The sequence below is a fragment of the Carcharhinus amblyrhynchos genome, chromosome 6, assembly GCF_965287045.1.
Source record: "Carcharhinus amblyrhynchos chromosome 6, sCarAmb.v2.hapA, whole genome shotgun sequence".
Classification (NCBI taxonomy): domain Eukaryota; kingdom Metazoa; phylum Chordata; class Chondrichthyes; order Carcharhiniformes; family Carcharhinidae; genus Carcharhinus; species Carcharhinus amblyrhynchos.
In genome coordinates this window covers 37,305,566-37,324,457 of record NC_137329.1, presented here as the reverse complement: position 1 = coordinate 37,324,457, position 18,892 = coordinate 37,305,566, and the positions used below count along the sequence as shown (strand labels likewise).

The window sequence follows — 18,892 nt, the reverse complement described above, 5'->3', positions numbered from 1 at the left end:
TATATTTGGTTGTCAGTTTGGGGTCTTAATATTAAAATGGAGTATTGTAAGGAAGGAAGCTAATGATACTTAAAATCATTTGAGCAACTACAAAGCAGATAATGTTGGAATACATTGGGCTGAATTTTTGCCAATGGGCAGGAAGTAGGAATCAGGTTTGTTTCAGGTCAGAAATCCACCTCAGGAGTCAATGGGAGGAATTTTCCTTTCCTGTCTGCCATGGGAATTGCAGCAGGTGGGGGTGTGGGGGACAGACCATGCAAAGGTCCATTGACCTCTGGTGGGATTTTCTGGTTTTGGGACAAGAGTGGCCAGAAAATTCCACCTAAGTTTTTTTTTCGCCCTGAAGACTCTTGAGTTTCTCAAGGGCAACTTAATGATTTTTGAGGGCTTGTTTTTCATAGAATTATAGAATCCTTACAGTGCAGAGGAGACCATTCAGCCTATTGACTCTGCACTGACTCTCTGACAGAGGATCTTACCCAGGCCCATCCTTGTGACCTCTCACATTTACTGGCCTTAAACTTCTTACATTTACCATGGCTAATCCATCTAACCTACAGATCTTGACACACTAATGGGCAATTTAGCATGACCTAGCCATCTAACCTGCACATCTTTGGACTTTCTCCCTAACTCCCTTATAAGGTAATACAATCACATATTGTTCTGTGTTTGTGTTTTTTTTTAGAGAATTTCCTCCACTAGATAGATAATGTAGTATATAAAGCAAATACTGAATGTGTGTGTTTTATATATATAATATATATATAAAAAGATCACATATATATATATTACTAAATCTTTTAACTTGGAAGCTCCTGAAACCCTCTTTCATGTCTTAATTGCCTCTAGACTTGACCATTCCAACACGCTCCTAACTGGTATCCCACATTTTACTCTCCTTAATCTTGAGGTCATCCAAAATTCTGCTACCTGTATCTTAACTTGCACCACATTCCATTCCCCAATAACTGTGTTCACCAACCATGCAACATCGTGATTTTAAAGTTTTCATGCGTGTTTCCAAATCCCTCCATGGTGTCGCCCTTCCCTCTCAGTGCAAACTCCTCCAGCTCCTTAACTCTCTAAGATGTGTAATTCTGCTCTTGTTTGTACTCTAACTTCAGTTGGAAGACTTGCTCCACAGAGATTGGGGTGCCACCTTTAAAGGGTGCCCAGATCTGCACAAAAAATAAATTGCTCTCACTCCCCCATTGACACGGAAAACACCCTCCTCCCCCAAATACCTGACGAAGAAACACCGTTTCCGAAAGCTTTTGGGATTACTATCAAATAAACTGGTTGGTCTTAAACCTGGTGTTGTGAGACTTCTTACTGTGTTTACCCCAGTCCAACACCGGCATCTCTACATCATTTCATCTTTAAACCAGTAGTGATTTGCACCGGTGTGACATCATGCTGGCTGGATGGGAAAATACATTGAGGGCAGAAGTAGCATCTTCCTGGGAGTGAACCTGATCCCTCAGCGGAGGGGGAGGGGGCGGCAGGAAAGATCCCAAACTGAAATCTTGCTAGTGCAAATCCCATTTTTGGCCACTCGTGAGATTTAGCAGCCATTACAGGATTTGCTAACATGGTTGCTAAATCATGGCCAGTGTTGAAAATCTGGTTATCCAACAAACTGGAGTTGTCCGAAAACTGGACCTTCAGAGAATATGCCATATGTCAAATTTGATTAAGTAAAATAGGAAAAAACTAATTTACCTGGGCATTTCACCTAGGTGCTGAATTGTTGCAGTGTGGCACTACAAGCAACCCTTGATTCCATCCGATCCAGCTTGGCCTGAACTGTCCATGGTCTAAAACATCCCACCCAAAATCCAGCGAGATCTAAATTCCAGCAAAGACTCAGTCCCAAGGTTGCCAGTTTTGAAATGCAGAACTTGCACATAAATTTAAGTTGCACTTCATTTACTCAGAAATAAATATTGCTTTGTTGCCTACCCAGGGCTTTGAGACTTTGATATCTTCTGCTACCCCATCTTCTAGTTCACTTTAACTAAAACTCAATCCAGTTTATTAACTAGATCAGGAGGCTATGTCATAAATTTATGTAACACTTCATCTCATACCTACATGATAAAACAGCTTCCTAATAATGTTTTTCACTTACTTGGCAGTTGTCATTAACTGCCACCAAGAAAATGTCTTGAACGCTTTATTGGCAGGAATGCCAATAAAGGCAATTTTTCTCAAGCAGTTGCTCAACCTGGGAGACTCAGGTCTCCTGCTGTGGCTGCTCCTCCAATCACAGATTCTTCTCTGGAGCAGTAGCTCCTCCAGATTCTATCTCTCCCATGCACGTGGCAACTTTTATTTCAGCTGTTTCCCCAATGATTGAATTTTCCAGGGCTTTTTTGAGGGCAAATTTGCCTGCTGCTCCCATGTATTTAAACCCTGCCACCTTGGAGAGGAAACTGATTAAAGTTTAGAATTTTGCTCGGGATATCCCTTAATGGAAACATGTTTTTTGGTCACTTAGCAGCACTGGGGGCAGGAAAGAAAACAGGTCAGATAAAATATGGGACTGTAGTAACTGAAAGTGAGATATCATGGGAACTTGAGACCTGGCAACCAGGGCAGAACAGCACCTCACTTTGTTGATGCCAATATGTATCTACTCCTGGAGGCCGCGAGAGAGAGAAGTTCTTTTCCCAGAGGATGATGGATTTCCCTCCATTTCATTTTTCTTCCCTTTCTCACCTCCTGTACCTGGTCCTTCCTCAATGAGCTGCCTTCTTCTGGGGCCTCATTGTGCTCAAGGTATACACCTCTTTGGAGGGCCATGTTAAAGAGTGCAGGAGAACACCATATTGATCAAAATCCTTTCAGGGGAGTATTGACAGACACCACCTGATTGGCTCAGGCATTGGACTATATCTTCAGAAGCCTGATGTCCTATTCAGTGCTTGTCCTGCTGAGCAGGTGGCATTGATTGCATTATCTCTTTGTCTCTATTTGGGGCTTCCATAGAGACATATGTAGCAATGTCTTCAAGAGAGATCCTTTGCTCGCTAGGATCCATCTATGTACTTGAGAGGTTGGAGTGAAGATTTCTTGAGAGAAAGAATTGAGAGCTGTTAGCTCAGGCAGGTGGTAGTTGCTCTCTCTCTTTGTCCCACTGTCCCCTTCTTTTATACCCGTGATGACAGATCAATATTTCTCAGAGTAGGATTGGTTCTAGATTGTCAAAACCATCAGATTTAAATTTAATAGGTTTTTGGTATCTATGTGTCTGATTCAAATTGATTGGCTAAATTCAAAAACCTGTTGTCTTGGTAAAAACTGCTGCTTGGCCTTTCAATACTAATGTTTCAGTTTGGGTTCTCTATGTACTTGCATTTTAAATCTCTAAGCATAGAAAATGCATCACCTTTTAATGGGACCATGTAACTTTCCCCTTAGCATTTTACAATTTTACATACATCAAATTCTAACTTCCTACCTCTCAATCTACAATTACTGTACCCAACTTCGCAACACGTGGCAAATAGTTCTGAAAGGGGCAAGGTCTTTGATGAGGGCACAGATGTCTGCGACCATCTGTCTGAGGAGCTGCAGTGTCCTATGGTACTGGTTTTTAGATTCCTTCAGATAGCTCCATTTTCACAGCAGTAGATCTTAAGTTGAGGTTTGGCTTCCACTGTCTTTCTGCCCAACTTTTCTCGCTTGAGAACTCCTAATACCCAGCATTCCATCTTTCCTGCAGATGATGTTGCCCCTCATCACTGTATCCTCAGTGCTCGCTGAAGTCTTTCTTCTAGGCTGGTGACTGCCCAGTTGTCCTTTGTCCTTCTGCACCTGCATTGCTGAGGGTTTACTCTAACAACTCAAGGCCCAGACACTGAGTGTCCACCCCTCTTACCAAATATCAAAGCCTTGGCACTCTACTGAACCTTGCTATGGGGCTGGGGTGATGTCCTGGAACAGCCATGACTGCCCCACTCTCCCACACTCTTTACCCTCACCCTGGAGCTGATATGTTTCTGAAGACACAAGTAAGTATGCACCACTTTAAAAATGTAAACTTTGAACTTTGACGAGCTCATCATGAGCTTTTAAACACCTTTAATTGGCCTTAGTTGGTAGGAGAGCTAGATTCTTGTCGTTCTTTCCTCCCTCTCTAGTGATTCTTGCCACCACTGAAAACGGCATCTTGAAACTGAAATGCCATCCAGCATGCCTTTTCATTCCACACCATCTGCAACCAACCAACAGCTGTGTTTCCTATTCCAGGCAGCCCTGAAAATTCAACGTATAGAATCTGAAAAGCAGTGTCTTTCCAGCAATTTTTAATTTTTTTATTTCAATTTTCCTGCATACAAAAATGCCTGGTATATTTTCCTCAAATCACTTTCAAAAGGTAATGACAAATGTAGTCTTGGAGGAGTATTGAACTTGACAGTATTGCTTGTGTTGTTGTAACTTGACTTAGGGTGTTGCTGTAGTCTTGCCAATTTTACTGTGTTGTGCTAATTTAGTTTCCTCATGTATTCAGTAATTCATTTGATGTCCAACAGTCCACATTATTACAAAAACGCGAGAAATGTACAGAGGGGAAATTATTTATTCTTTTTAATTGTTTAATACTTAGAAAGGGGTACTCATAGAATCCTACAGTGCAGAAAGAGGCCATTCGTCCCATCGAGTCTGCACCAACCAGAGCCCCATCCATGCCCTCTCCCCAGAACCCCATGCATTTACACTAACTAGTCCCCCTGACACTAAGGGGCAATTTAGCAGGGGCAATTTAGCATGGCCAATTCACCTGACTGGATTCGGATGGATACTGATGGTATTATCTGCTGTGAAATTGGACAAATGCCTGGAAATGCATTGGGAGAATGCAATACACATTCCCATGCCCATTGCATCTGATGTAGGCGACACACAAACCAAAAATATATGTAGCATGCCTCAGCTTTAAGAACATGGTTGAGTGAGCATGCCTGAGCAAATGCTTAAGAACTGTGAGAGGTCAGCATGAGTTCAAGTTAGCTTAAACTACTTAAGTCTTGAAGGAGAGGTGCATCCTGGCTAGAGCATGTTTTGATATCATGCAAGTGGGAATTTGACCATGGTGCAATATGGCAGAGAACATTTACCAAAATTTCTGATGCTGCTCTGGAGTCTTGCTATTGGAAGTGGAGCGCAGGAGAGATGTTGATATCCTTAGAGGAAACAGGAGATCCTCCAAACAAACTTTGCAAAAGCAGTGGGACAAAATAGAAGTGGTGATCAATATCAGACTTCTCAGAACCCTAGATTCCCTACAGTGCAGAAAGAGGCCACTTGGCCCATCAAGTCTGAGCCAACTCTCCAAACTAACATCTCACCCAGACCCTACCCTCTGTCCTCTCCCCATAACCCCACACATTTATTTTGGCTAATCCACCTAATCTATACATCCTTGGACTGTGGGAGGAAACTGGAGCATCTGGAGGCAACCCTGACAAACTAAATGCAATGGCATAAGAAGTTTAGTGACTTCACAGAAGTGGTCAACGTCAGTGAATGTATCTTCAAATGCTGCATCCCACCAATTATAACATGAGACTTATACATTGTTCAATGCATCATATTCCCACCTCTCACTTGCGATGGTTAAATTCTCTACTGTTGGAGATGACCATTGCCTGGGTAACGACTAGGTCCTGCTGCATTTGGAGCAGTCCATGTCCAAATGCAGTAAGTCCTGGACAATATCAGGCTTGGGGTGATAAGTGGCATGTAACATTTGTGTCACATATATACCAGGCAGTGCCAGTCTCCAGCAGGAGGAAATCTAGCCATCATCCATTGACATTCAATGGCACTACCAGTGCTGAAACCCCCACTATCAGCATCTGGGAGGTTACTATTGATCAGTAGCTCAACTGGACTAGCCATATCAATACTATGACTGTGAGAGCAGGTCAGAAGCTAGGAATCCTGAAGCGAGTACTCATCTCCTGAATCCCCAAAGCCTGTTCACAATCTACAAGGCACAAGTCAGGAGAGTGATGGAATACTGTCCCCTTGCCTGGCTGAGTACAACTCAATCCTACTCAAATGGCTTGACCATCATTCAGGACAAAGCAGCCCATTTGTTGTCACCCTATCCATAAACATTCATGCCCGTCACCACTGATGCACAGTAGCAACAATGTGTATCATCTACAAGATGAAGGAACTCACCAAGGGTCCTTAAACCTTGGATTCCAAACACATGGCCACTACTGTCTAGAAGGGCAGGGAAGCAGATACATGGGACCGCCACCACGTGGAAGTTCCCCGCCAAGTCAGTCACCATCCTGACTGGGAAGTATATCATCATTCTTTCACTGTTGCTGGGTAAAATTCCTGGAACACTCTCCTTGATAGCCCTATGGGTGTACCTATGTCACTTGCAGCAGTTCAAGAAGGCAACTCACCACCATTCTCTCAAGAGCACTCACTACTCAGCACTGACAACTGCCAATTTTCAGATGCAATTCTACAACTCTTCTGTTTCATCCTGGACCACAATGTCTTCACCTTCAACAACCAGTTCTTCATCCAGACGGAATAGCCATGGGGTCTAAATTTGCAACTCAATATGCCAACACCTTCATGCACAAGTTTCAACAAAACTTCAACCGATGTTATACACTAGATACATCGATGACATTTTCTTCCTTTGGACTCATGGCAAAGAATCACAAACAACTACATGATGACATCATCAAGTTCCATGCCACCATCAGACTCACTAGGGGCTACTCTCCTGAATCGGTTGCATTCTTAACACATGCATCTCCGTCAAGGATGGTCATCTCAGCACTTCACTGTACCGCAAGCCCACGGATAACCTCACGATGCTCCATTTCTCCAGCTTCCAGTCTAAACATGTTAAAGAAGGCATCCCGTATGGACAAGCCCTCCGTATACACAAGGTCTGCCCAAATGAGGAGGAATGCAATAGACACCTACAGATAATGAAAGATGCCCTCGTAAGAACAGGATATGGCACTCAACTCATCAATCGATAGTTCCAATGTGCCACAGTGAAAAACCGCACTGACCTCCTCAGAAGGCAAACATGGGACATGACCCTTCATCATCCAGTACTTCCCCAGAGCAGAGAAGCTATGACATCTTCCTTGGAGCCTTCAGCAGGTCATCGCTGAAGATGAACATCTCGCCAAGGCCATCCCTACACCCCCACTACTTGCCTTCAAAGTTCTGGTCACCTCACTACAAGAAGGATGTGGAAGCTATTGAGAGGGTGCAGAGGAGATTTACAAGGATGTTGCCTGGATTGAGAGGCATGCCTTATGAAGATAGGTTGAGGGAGCTAGGTCTCTTCTCCCTGGAGAGACGAAGATTGAGAGGCAACCTGATAGAGATTTACAAAATGTTGAGAGGTATAGATAGGGTGGATTTTCGGAGGCTATTTCCCAGGGCTGAAATGGTCGCTACGAGAGGACACAGGTTTAAGATGCTGGGGAGCAGGTACAGGGGAGATGTCAGGGGTGAGTTTTTCGCTCAGAGGATGGTGAGTGAGTGGAATCAGCTGCTGTCGGTGGGAGAGGCGAACTCGCTGGGGTCTTTTAAGAGACTTCTGGATGAGTACATGGGATTTAATGGGATTGGGAGTTATAGATAGGCCTGGTAGGTATGAATATGATCGGTGCAACTTGTGGACCGAAGGGCCTGTTTGTGCTGTAGTGTTCTATGTTCTATGAATGCGCAACCTCAAAAAGATCATTGTTCACAGCAAACTACCCAGCCTTCAGGAGAACAGCAATCATACACCACATAACCCTTCCACAGCAACCTCTGCAAGACATGCCAGATCATCGATACGGATGCCATCATCACATGTGAGAACACCATCCATAAGGTACACGGTACATATTCTTGCGACTTGGCCAACGTTGCCTACCTGATACACTGCAGGAAGAGATGTCCTGAGGCATGGTACATCGGTGAAACCCTGCAAACGCTACAACAATGGATGAATGGATACCGCTTGACAATCACCAGGCAGGAATGTTCCCTTCCTATCGGGGAACACTTCAGCAGTCATTCAGCCTTTGATCTTCGGGCAAGTGTTTTCCAAGGTGGCCTTCAAGACACATGACAATGCAGAATCCACCAAGCAGAAACTGATAGCTAAGTTCTGCACACGAGAATGGCCTCAACCGGAATCTTGGGTTCATGTCACACTACCTGTAACGCTCACGTTTGGCCTGGGCTTGCAAAATCCGACTCACTGTCCTGGCTTGAGGTAATTTGCACCTCTTTAACCTGTCATTCTCCCTCTCTCCACTCGCATTGTCTGTACCTGTGAAGACTTGATTACCTGTAAAGACTTGCATTCCAATCATTATCTTGCAATTGAGTTTGTGTCCATGTATGCCCTGTTTGTCTACCCAATTCTCCACTCACCTGATGAAGAAGCAGCACTCCAAAATCTCATGTTACCAAATAAACCTGTTGGACTTTAACCTGGTGATGTTGTGAGATTTCTTACTGTGCCCCCCCCAGTCCAATACTGGCATCTCCATTTCGAGAGCAATTAGACATAGGCAGTACATAAGAACATAAGAGATAGGAGCAGGAGTAGGCCATCTAGCCCTTTGAGCCTGCCCCGCCATTCAATAAGATCATGGCTGATCTGAAGTGGATCAGTTCCACTTTCCCGCTTTCTCCCCATAACCCTTAATTCCCCTGTCTATCAGAAACCTATCTACCCGTGACTTAAATATATTCAGCGAGGTAGCCTCCACCACTTCAACGGGCAGAGAATTCCAGAGATTCACCACCCTTTGAGTGAAGAAGTTCCTCCTCAACTCTGATCTAAACTGCCCCCCTTATCTTGAGGCTGTGCCCTCTTGCCCTGCTATCCTTTCTAAGCGGGAAGAATCTCTCTACCTCTACCCTATCTATCCCCTTCATTATCTTATACATCTCTATAAGATCCCCCCTCAGCCTTCTAAACTCTAATGAGTACAGACCCAGTCTATTCAGTCTCTCTTCATAGGATAACCCCCTCATCTCCGGTATCAGCCTAGTGAACCTTCTCTGCACTCCCTCCAAGGCCAATATATCTTCCGCAAGTGCGGCAACCAAAACTGCACACAGTACTCCAGCTGCGGCCTCACCAGTACACTGTACGGTTGCAACAAGACCTCCCTGCTTTTATATTCTATCCCCCTCGCTATAAAGGCCAACATTCCATTCGCCTTCTTGATCACCTGCTGCGCTTGCAGACTGGCTTTTTGTGATTCGTGCACAAGGACCCCCAGGTCCCTCTGCACCGTAGCATGTTGCAGCTTTTTGCCTCGCACTTGCTAACATTAAATGTTAACAGTAAATGTTGACCTAGCCAGCAAGCTCTCATCCCTTGAAATATCTTTTTCAAACCATCAAGCATGAGTCATACTTATTATTCATTGTTTCATTTCGCCCTCACACTCTTAGCATAACTGCAAGCTCCATAGCCGTATCTCAAAGTTTACACAGTCTGTCAGCTCTTCAACTATAATGGTTGGGATTTTTCAGTCATGCGACACTGAGACCTGAAATTCCCACTCAAGGTCAATGGACCTGTAAATGGTCCACCAAATTTTCTGTCCCAACCATGATGATTCCCACAGTGGACAAGATTGAAATGGACAAGATTCTATATATCAAATGCATTGCACCATATGTACTGACAAAGTATTATGATGCATAACTAGGGACCAGAAGTAAAGCCTCACCAGTGGAGAAGAAATCTTATTTCCCAGGAGGGGACAATACTAACCATCATTGGAGTGACCATGACTGAACCTTGGCTAGTTCCAGGGTTGAAACCTTGCAAAACCTCACTTACTGTACTGTCTGGAGACAATACACATCACTTTAACCTGTGCTTAATGCTCTTTCCACTCATACTGTCAGCATCTTTAAGACTTGAATAGCAAGTTAGTTGTAAAGACTCACATTCTAATCGGTAATCTGTAAACTGTCTGTGCTGTTGTATGCTCTGTCTGAGGCCAGAACTCTCCATTCACCTGACGAAGTGACAAACCCTGAAAGCTTGTGAGTTTACTATCAAATAAATCGGTTGGACTTAAACCTGGTGGTGTTAGCCTTCTTCCTGTGATTACTACATCTCTCCAGGATCTGTTTCCCTATCTGCTCCTCAACATCCCTGTCACTATTGGGCGGCCTATAGAAATTGCCCAGCAAAGTTACCGACCCCTTGCTGTTCCTAACTTCCACCCACAGAGACTCTGTAGACAATCCCTCCACGGCGTCCACCTTCTCTACAGCCGTGACACTAGCCCTGATCAACAGTGCCACTCCACCCCCTCTTTTGCCTCCCTCTCTGTCCTTCCTGAAACATCTGAATCCCAGCACCTGAAGTACCCAGTCCTGTCCCTGAGACATCCAAGCCTCTGTAATGGCCACCACATCACATTCCCAAGCAGCGATCCACGGTCTGAGCTCATCCACTTTATTCACTACACTCCTGGCGTTAAAATAGACACACCTCAGACCTTTGGTCTGGGCGCTCCCCTTCTCAATCACCCGTCCATTCTCCCTCTTACACTGTCTACAATCCTTCTCTATTTGCAATCTAACCTCCTCGCTCTCAGTCACCTCATCTTGATTCCCTCCCCCCAACCTTTCTAGTTTAGTCCCCCCAGTAGCCTTAGCCAACCTTCCCACCAAGATATTGGTCCCCCTGGGATTCAAGTGCCACCCGTCTTTATTGTACAGGCCACACATGCCCCTAAAGAGGTCCCATTGATCCAGGAACCTGAATCCCTGCTCCCTGCTCCAGTCCCTCAGCCACGCATTCATCCTCCTCCTCATTCCATTCCTGCTCTCACTCTGCCGCGGCACAGGCAGCAATCCTGAGATTACTATCTTCGCGTTCCTCTTTCTCAGCTGTCTACCTAACTCCCTATAATCTCTTTTCATGACCCGTTCCCTCTTCCTACCTATGTCAGCGGTACCTATATGTACCACGATCTCCAGCTCCTCTCCCTCCCTCTTCAGGATTTCTGGGGTGCGCCCAGAGACATCCCGGATCCCGGCACTAGGGAGGCAAACCACCATGTGAGACTCCCGGCTGCGTCCGCAAAAACACCTGTCTCCCCCCCCCCCCCAAACCCACCACTATAGGGTCCCCTATTAACACTGCCTTCCTCCTCCTCCTTTCCTTACCTTTTTGAACTACTGGGTCGGGCTCAGCTCCAGAGACATGGCACCGCTCCTTCCCCCAGGTGGGCTGTTTCCCCCAGCAGTACTTATTATGAAGGGGCACATCCACCGGAGTGCTCTCCATCACCTGAGCTTTCCCCTTCCTGACAGTTACCTACTTGCCTTCCTCCCGTGGCCCTGGTGTGACCACCTGCCAGTAGCTCCTGTCAATCACCTCCTCATTTTCTCTAACCAGACGAAGGTCCTCGAGCTGCAATTCCAGTTCCCTAATACGGTCCCTTAGGAACCGCAGCTCCACACACCCAGCACAGGTTTGGATGTCTGGGAGGCCAGCAGCCTCCAGGACCTCCCACATCCTACATTGGGAACAACAGACTGGCCTCACACTCATAAGTGCCCTTTTAAGAAATTCAGGAAAAGCAAGTAATTAAAACTTTTAAACTTACCTTGCCTCACCCTTTTCGCCTAAGCCCTGTGAGCCAAAGCCCTTATAGCTCACACTCTGCTTCCTGCTCACTCTGCTGCCCACTCCCGACGCTGACCGCTGTCTATTGCAGCCTTCCTTTTATACTTCGCACGCTAAAAAAAACCCTTCCCAGCACACCCCGCGGCCCACTTCCGGTTAAAGTTTAAAGCAAGTTTTAACAGTTAGAAAGTCCACGAAAATCTTTAAAAAGTCAGTTGCTCGCCTTCTCACTCTTGATCCTCCTCTCTGCTCGCTCCACGAGCAATCCAATATTTCTTTAGCTACTTTGTATCAGCAGCTTCAAGAAAGAGATACATATCAGTCTCTTTTACCTCCACATTTTTTTGTATTTTTTGGGTTTTAGCATACATATATTTTTGATCAGAAAAAAGAAGGCTGAGAGGAGATTTGATAGAGGAATTCAAATTTATGAGGGATCTAGGCAGAATAGATGGGGAGAATCTGTTCTCATTCATGAAAGAATCAAGAGCGAGAGGGCACAGATTTAAAGTGATTAGTAAAAGGCATAAAAGTGAGAAGAAACTTTTTACACGACAAGTGGTTAGGGCTTGGAATGTAATGCCTGCGAGTGTGATGGAGATAGGTTCAACTGAAGCATTCAAAAGGGAATTTGACTGTTACCTGAAAGGGAAGAATGTGCAGGGTGATGGGGAGAAGAAGGGGGAATGGCATTAGATGAGTTGCTCATTCGGTAAGCCAGTGTAAACACGATGGGTCAAATGGCAGCCTCCTACAACGTGACAATTCTGTGACTTTATGAATTTGACTATAATTGTTCATGAAATTTGAATGCAAACTGCTGAACTGCAAAGTTAATATAAAAATTGTCATACTGTTGTATTCTATAGGAGTTCAGAGCATTAATGTACTTGCACAACTTTTTTTACTTGTAATCTGAACCCTTGGATCTCAGCAATACACATTAGTTCCTTACTACATCTGTATGACATTTTTGTGTTCCCTGAAGTGTAGGACCTTTAGTTTCTGTGAATGAAATCGCTGATTTGGTGTTAGATTAAGGACAGTTTTGGTTCTGTTAGTATATGCTGACTGAGTAGTGGATTGAGTGAAATTATTTCAGTGAAGGAGAATGTCATTCTGTCAGTCTGGTCTGGATCTGAACAAGGATTAACTCACTTTATATATTTTTTTGAAAAATATAACAGGGTATGTATAAAGAAAGAAATAAATGGATTAAAGAAATTTTTTTTTACAGGGCAGGCAAGATGGGGCATCAGTTGATCCATGGGATGATTTCAATTTATACAAAGTTGTGGACAGATTTGGCTTTCTGCAGTAAGTTCAATAAATGTTGAACCTTTTGGTGACTATTCCCATTTATTAGAAAATGTCAGACACTTCTAATATTCTGTTTGTAATTGATGTATGTCCTTCTCTTGGTGTTACCAAATGAATAATAACATTCTGATGTACTTTCAGTGAACACGAGCTGCCGACGCCAACTGTATTGGAGGAAAAGGTAAGATGTCTCTTATAACAAATACTTGCTTATTATTGAATAATTCCACATTGTTCAGTAAATGACAGCAGATTGATAAAGCTGCTCCCCATGTTACACAAAAAACAAAATCACAGCGTTTAGTAAACAAAAACTGAGATACTGTGGCCGGAATTTTACCAGCATGCCCATCATGGGAACCAGAGCGGGTGAGGGTGGGAGAAGGGGAATGTCCGTTGATCTTGGGTGTGATTTCATGGTTTCAGAACAAGAGAGGCCATAAAATCCCACTCATCATTTAAAAGTAAGCTTAGATGGGATCGGTCCTATGCTGCAGTACATTGGAATTGGAGTATGAATGTTGGTGCTTCACTTTTGCCATATAGTGTATTTCCACTCACTGCTGAGCCACTGAAAACTTCCTGTTCAAAAATAAAGCCTCTGTTTGGTGCCTTTTCATCAAACAAGGTGTGTCCTTTTCATCAAACAAGGAAGGCAATGAAGGGAAAATTAGAGGTTCAGTGAATTTGAACCACTCCCAGACACGCATTGAACAACTGGTTCCAGAGCAGGACTCGTTGAAGCCTGGAGTAGGTTTGCTGCTCACAATGTCAGAAGTTCAACATCAAATATGCGCAGGTTCACAAAGTTTCTACTGAGCAGACAAGAGTCTGGGAACATGATGTAGAATAATGGAGCATGAAGGTTTATTTAATATATAAAATGTGTATATATAACATAAATTGTTCCAGTAAAAGTGCAATTTACAAATGCTGATAAGATCAAATGAAGATAATTTTCCAAATGTAATTAACTGACATAATCATAGAATTTAAATTACATCTGTCTGACCAGATTGAGACAGAAAAAGAATAAACAATTCTGGTATATCTTGAACAACATTTGAACCAATTATGTTACATTGTACTTTTGTCTAATCCAAACATTAGCTACTGAATTGTTGCCTTTATACAATGGCCAGGATTTTTAGAATGATCCACCCTGCCACCCAAAAGTAGAGAACACATTGCCAATAATACTGGCCTTTTATGTAGCATTTTATTGATTGTCTTTTGGAAATCCAAATACACCAGCTCTACAGTTTATCTACCCTGCTTGTAACAGCCTCAAAGAACTCTCATAAATTTATCAAACGTGATTTATCTTTCACAAAACCATATTGAGTCTGTTTGATAATATTATGAAATATTTCTCATCTCCTTAATTAGGTTCCAGCATCTTTACAATAACAGATGTTAGCAAACTATAGGCAGTTAGCCTGATTTCTGCTTCCTTCTTTTCCTGCATAGTGCTATTGCATTTGCAATTTTCCAATCAACAGAGAGCTTTCCGGAATCTAGGGAATTCTGAAGGGCAACCAATGCATTCCCGCTACTTCTACAACCACTTAAGACCCTAGGGTGCAGCCATCAGATACAGTGGACTGTGGTATTCTCCCAGTGGTGGGTGGGGATCTCACTGTGTAGAAAACCCAAAAAATAAAGTCTCTTGAGGTTACTTGAGGGCTTTTAGAGGCTTTGGGAAGTGCATTGGGAAGAGGGGGGGGGGGAGTGGTCTACTGATAGCCTCTTGCTGCTAAACCCCCATCATTTCCCCTCTCAACCCTATCTCCTATCTGCCTCCCCAACACTGATCCTGATCCTGCCATTACTCACCTATGCCTGGGTCCACTGGTGATTCTGGACCTTGTCTGGGTCTGCTTCCAACAGCAACCACCAGTGGCACTACTGAGCAATGAAGAGCTTCCAGCCTCTGATTGGCTGGCAGCTCTCTTTTGGGAACTTCCAACCTGTAAAGGAAATGCCTGAGAGGAAATCTTGGAGTGGTACATAAGATAGTTAAGGAACTTGAAAAGGTAATTCTGAAAGGTTAATCTAGAATGTAACTTGGAAGAGCATGTGCTCAGAAGAGTAAAAGATAAATCTGTGCAAAAACTGATAAAAATGTAGCATAAAGTTCCAGATCAAGCAATGAAGGTGTAAGCTCGTAAGTCATTTAATGAACGTCTGAAGCTATAATGAGGGAGACTTATCTTCCTGAATGAGTGGAATAAGATGGGATGAATGACTCTCCTCATTAGGGATTTCTTCATTTCCCCCATCTTGCCCAGAAATTGAGGCTAATAATATTTGGCGTCTTTGTCTATTAAAAGTGCCCAGGACTAAAATTGAATCATTACTGAAATAAGCAAATGCTTTTTACGCATGACACTTTTTTTTTCAGGCTAAACATTTGGAGATTGAAAGAACACCCAAATGGGTCAAAATGGTTAAAAAATGGGAGAAGTACAGAAACAGTGACAAGGTAACATTCATTACTTAAAAGTCACCTCAGTAAATCTGAATTTATATGTTTGAGTTATTTGTTTCATTTCACCTGAAATCAAGAAACAGCTGAGGGTACTAGATACTGCAAAGGTTATGGGCCCTGACAACATTTCGGAAATAATACTGAAGACTGGTGCTCCAGACCTAGCTGCTACTCTTGCAAAACTGTTCCAGTATAGCTTGGCTACGCTGAGGGTAGTGTTGTAGGTCCAACCATATTTTGTTGTTTTATCAATGCCCTTCCCAACTTTGTAAGGTCAGAAGTGGGAATGTTCACTGGTGTTTGCAAAATGTTCAACGCCATTCATAACTCCTCAGATACTGAAGCAGTCCATGTTCATATGCATCAAAACAACATTTAAAGTTGCGCCAATAAGTGGAGAGTTACATGCATGCCACACAAGTGGCAGGCAATGATTGTCTGCAGCAAGAAAGAATCTAACCATCTCCATTTGACATTCAATGGCATTAGCATCATTGAATTCCCAACTATCAACATCCTGGGGTTACCATTGACAAAAAACTTAACTGGACAAGCCATGCAAAAACTGTGACTATGGGTTACTGAAAGACTGGAAATTGTGTGGCAAGTAACTCACCTCCTAAATCCTCAAAGCTGGTCCACCATCAGAAAGGCAGGAGTGAACTGTCTGATGAAATACTGTCTATTTGCCTAATTGAATGCAGTTCCAACAGCACTCCAAAAGCTCAACACTATCTAGCACAGAGCAGCTTGCTTGGTTGGCACCCCGTCCACCACCTTAAGCATACATTCCCTCCATCACTGATGCTCAGTAGCCACAGTGCCTCACCAAGGAACCTTCAGCATCTTCCAAACCCCTGACCTCTGCCACCTAGAAGGACAAGGGCAACAAATGCATGGGAACACTGCAAGTTCCCCTCCATGTCACACACCATATTTACTTTGAGTTGTATCATTGTTCCTTCACTGTTGCTGGGTCAAAATCTGGAACTTCTTTCATAATAGCACAGTAGATCTATAGCACGTGGGCTCAGCACTTCAAGAAGATGGCTCACCACTACCACTTTCTTCTCAAAAGCAGTTAGGTCAATCAATGCTAGCCTAGTCAGCAACTCCCATATTCCATGAAAGAATACATTTTTAAAAAAGACTCGTCATGTTCCATTTTAGCAGAGATAAGCTACAGAATGAGCAGAGAGATTCTGACTAAGAAATTAAAGTCATGTTGATAAAGTTGATTAGCCCAGACCTTTTATCAGTATTCTGCCCACTGCTGTGATCCTCTGCAGGTTGAATTTGCAAAGGACAGATCCGAACAATCCTGCAGCTTGTTGACTAGTGGAATCAAGTCCTCAATGCCCAAGATCTCCCTTGGATAACCCCAGTGGCTTTTCCTAGTAATTTTCTCTGGGTTTCACTCATTCCTGCCTGTTCAGGAAATATTATTAATCAACAATAACCTGCTCACTGATCCTCAGGTTAAGTTCAGCCAGAGCCTTTAACTCCTCACCTAATAGAGCCTTGGTCCAAACATGGAAGAGCTGAACTCATAGAATCCCACACAATCCCTAAAATGTAGAGAAGGAGGCCATTCAGCTCATTGCATCTGCACCGAGTCTCTGGCAGAGCATCCACCCAGACCCACCTCCATCCTATCCCTGTAACTCCACATATTTATCATGGCTAATCCCCCTAACCTCTACTACTTTAGACACTAAGGGGCAATTGAGCATGGCCAGTCCACCTAACTTGCACATCTTTGAACTGAGAGAGGAAACTGGAGTACCTGGAGAAAACTCAGACACAAGGAGAACGTGCAAACTCCACACAGTCACCCAAAGCTGGAATTGAACCTGATCCCTGGCACTTTGAGGCAGCTATGCTAACCACTGTGCTTCCCAGGACGTGAGATGACAGCAACTGGCTGTGACATTAAAACAGCATTTCATCGAGTGTTGCTTTAAGGAACCCTAACAAAACTGAAGTCAATGGGAATCAGAGGCAAGATGCTGCACAAGTTGGAGTCAGACCTAACACAAAGAAAGATGGATGTGGTCATATGTAACTCCTGAGATATGTACAACTAGAGTGGCAACGTTATTTGGAGGGGTAATCTTTTAGGTAGTTGTGATTAAATTATGCAGAGCTGTCACAATTACTGTAACTTTACTGCTTTAAGGAGTCTGGGAGGAATTTGCTAGATGTATTCCTGAATTAGTCAGTGGTTTTTCTGGATTTTCCTAGGAGGCAATATGATTAACAGATCAGTGAGTGGTTGCATCTGTCAATATATTCATTCCTGACATTTTAATGTGGTACAATAATGAATTAAGTAGAACGTGTGTACTAAAAGTTTTTTGTTTCTTAAGTGGAGTTGGGACAGCCAGCTCTAAGTACAAATTCTAATTTTGTTTAGTTGTATTAGAGTCAATACCATCTTGGTTGCTGGATTTACTTATGCAGATTCCAACCATAATTCTGGTATAAAAATGTAAACAAGGTTAGATTAACTACAGGCAGTAAGGCCATGTTACCAGTGCTAAAATTATAGATGTACTTTTCAAGCTGACTCAAAAGAAATTTCCCTGGTTCACTACTTGCAGCAAAATTAGAAATCATTTCATAATAAATGTGTTTACACATTTGGTACAAACAACATAGAAATAATTTTACCCCATGTTGAAATTGATATTGTTCAGACAGGTTTCTTTATGCAATTGGCCACAGACTTACCATAATCCTGCGACTTTTAATGTCATCCTTGATGTAAAGGAGCAGAAAAGCTAATCATGTGAAATTTGGAGGCCTTAAGGACTCACTTTATGCCCTCTACTCATGATGTATGAACATTATATGTTCAATGCCAGAGCTGAAGAGGGGAGAGCATTGCTCAGTATGTGAATACAATGAAATGCCTGGCTGAATTGTGTGTTTGAGCGCTTAAAGATGATCTGATCAAAACTAGAATTGTCTTAGAATCAAAGAGATCCTGCCATAGCACCACATCTGCTGAACAAAGAGAAACCTACTTCAAGAAAGCTGTTGACATGTGCAGATGCTCTGAAATGGTCAATCATCAGCTGCTCAGTATTGATAGAAGAACTGATGAGTCTTTGCAATCTGCTGAGAGGCAGTTCAGATCTTCTAAGCACAAAACAATGGAAAAAAGAAAGAACTATTTGCAGAAGGATTAGCAGAAAGATCAAGACCAGAATACTAAATGTAAATAGTGTGGTAGACACCACACAAAAGGAAAGGAAGCATGTCCAGTGTGGGGAAGCTGTGCTGTAACTGCAAAAAGCCGTATCATTTTGCACATAAATGTTGTGCTGCAAACTTATAAAGATAGTTGCAGGAAAGATGTTAGACGATGAACCTGATGAATCACTCTACAGCTAGAACAGGTTGGC

General features: G+C 43.2%; 1 protein-coding gene across 3 annotated transcripts in view; it reads left to right on the top strand.

Moving 5' to 3' along the window:
• Positions 1-18,892, top strand: part of LOC145343827 (uncharacterized) — a 252,433-nt gene that overhangs the window by 110,377 nt on the left and 123,164 nt on the right. For all 3 annotated transcript variants that reach the window (XM_080190224.1, XM_080190222.1, XM_080190223.1), the window contains 3 exons: positions 12,909-12,988; positions 13,133-13,172; positions 15,396-15,476. In XM_080190224.1, the coding sequence (XP_080046350.1) occupies positions 15,438-15,476 (39 nt within the window). In that variant the 5' untranslated portion in view covers positions 12,909-12,988; positions 13,133-13,172; positions 15,396-15,437. The remainder of the gene's footprint in view (positions 1-12,908; positions 12,989-13,132; positions 13,173-15,395; positions 15,477-18,892) is intronic.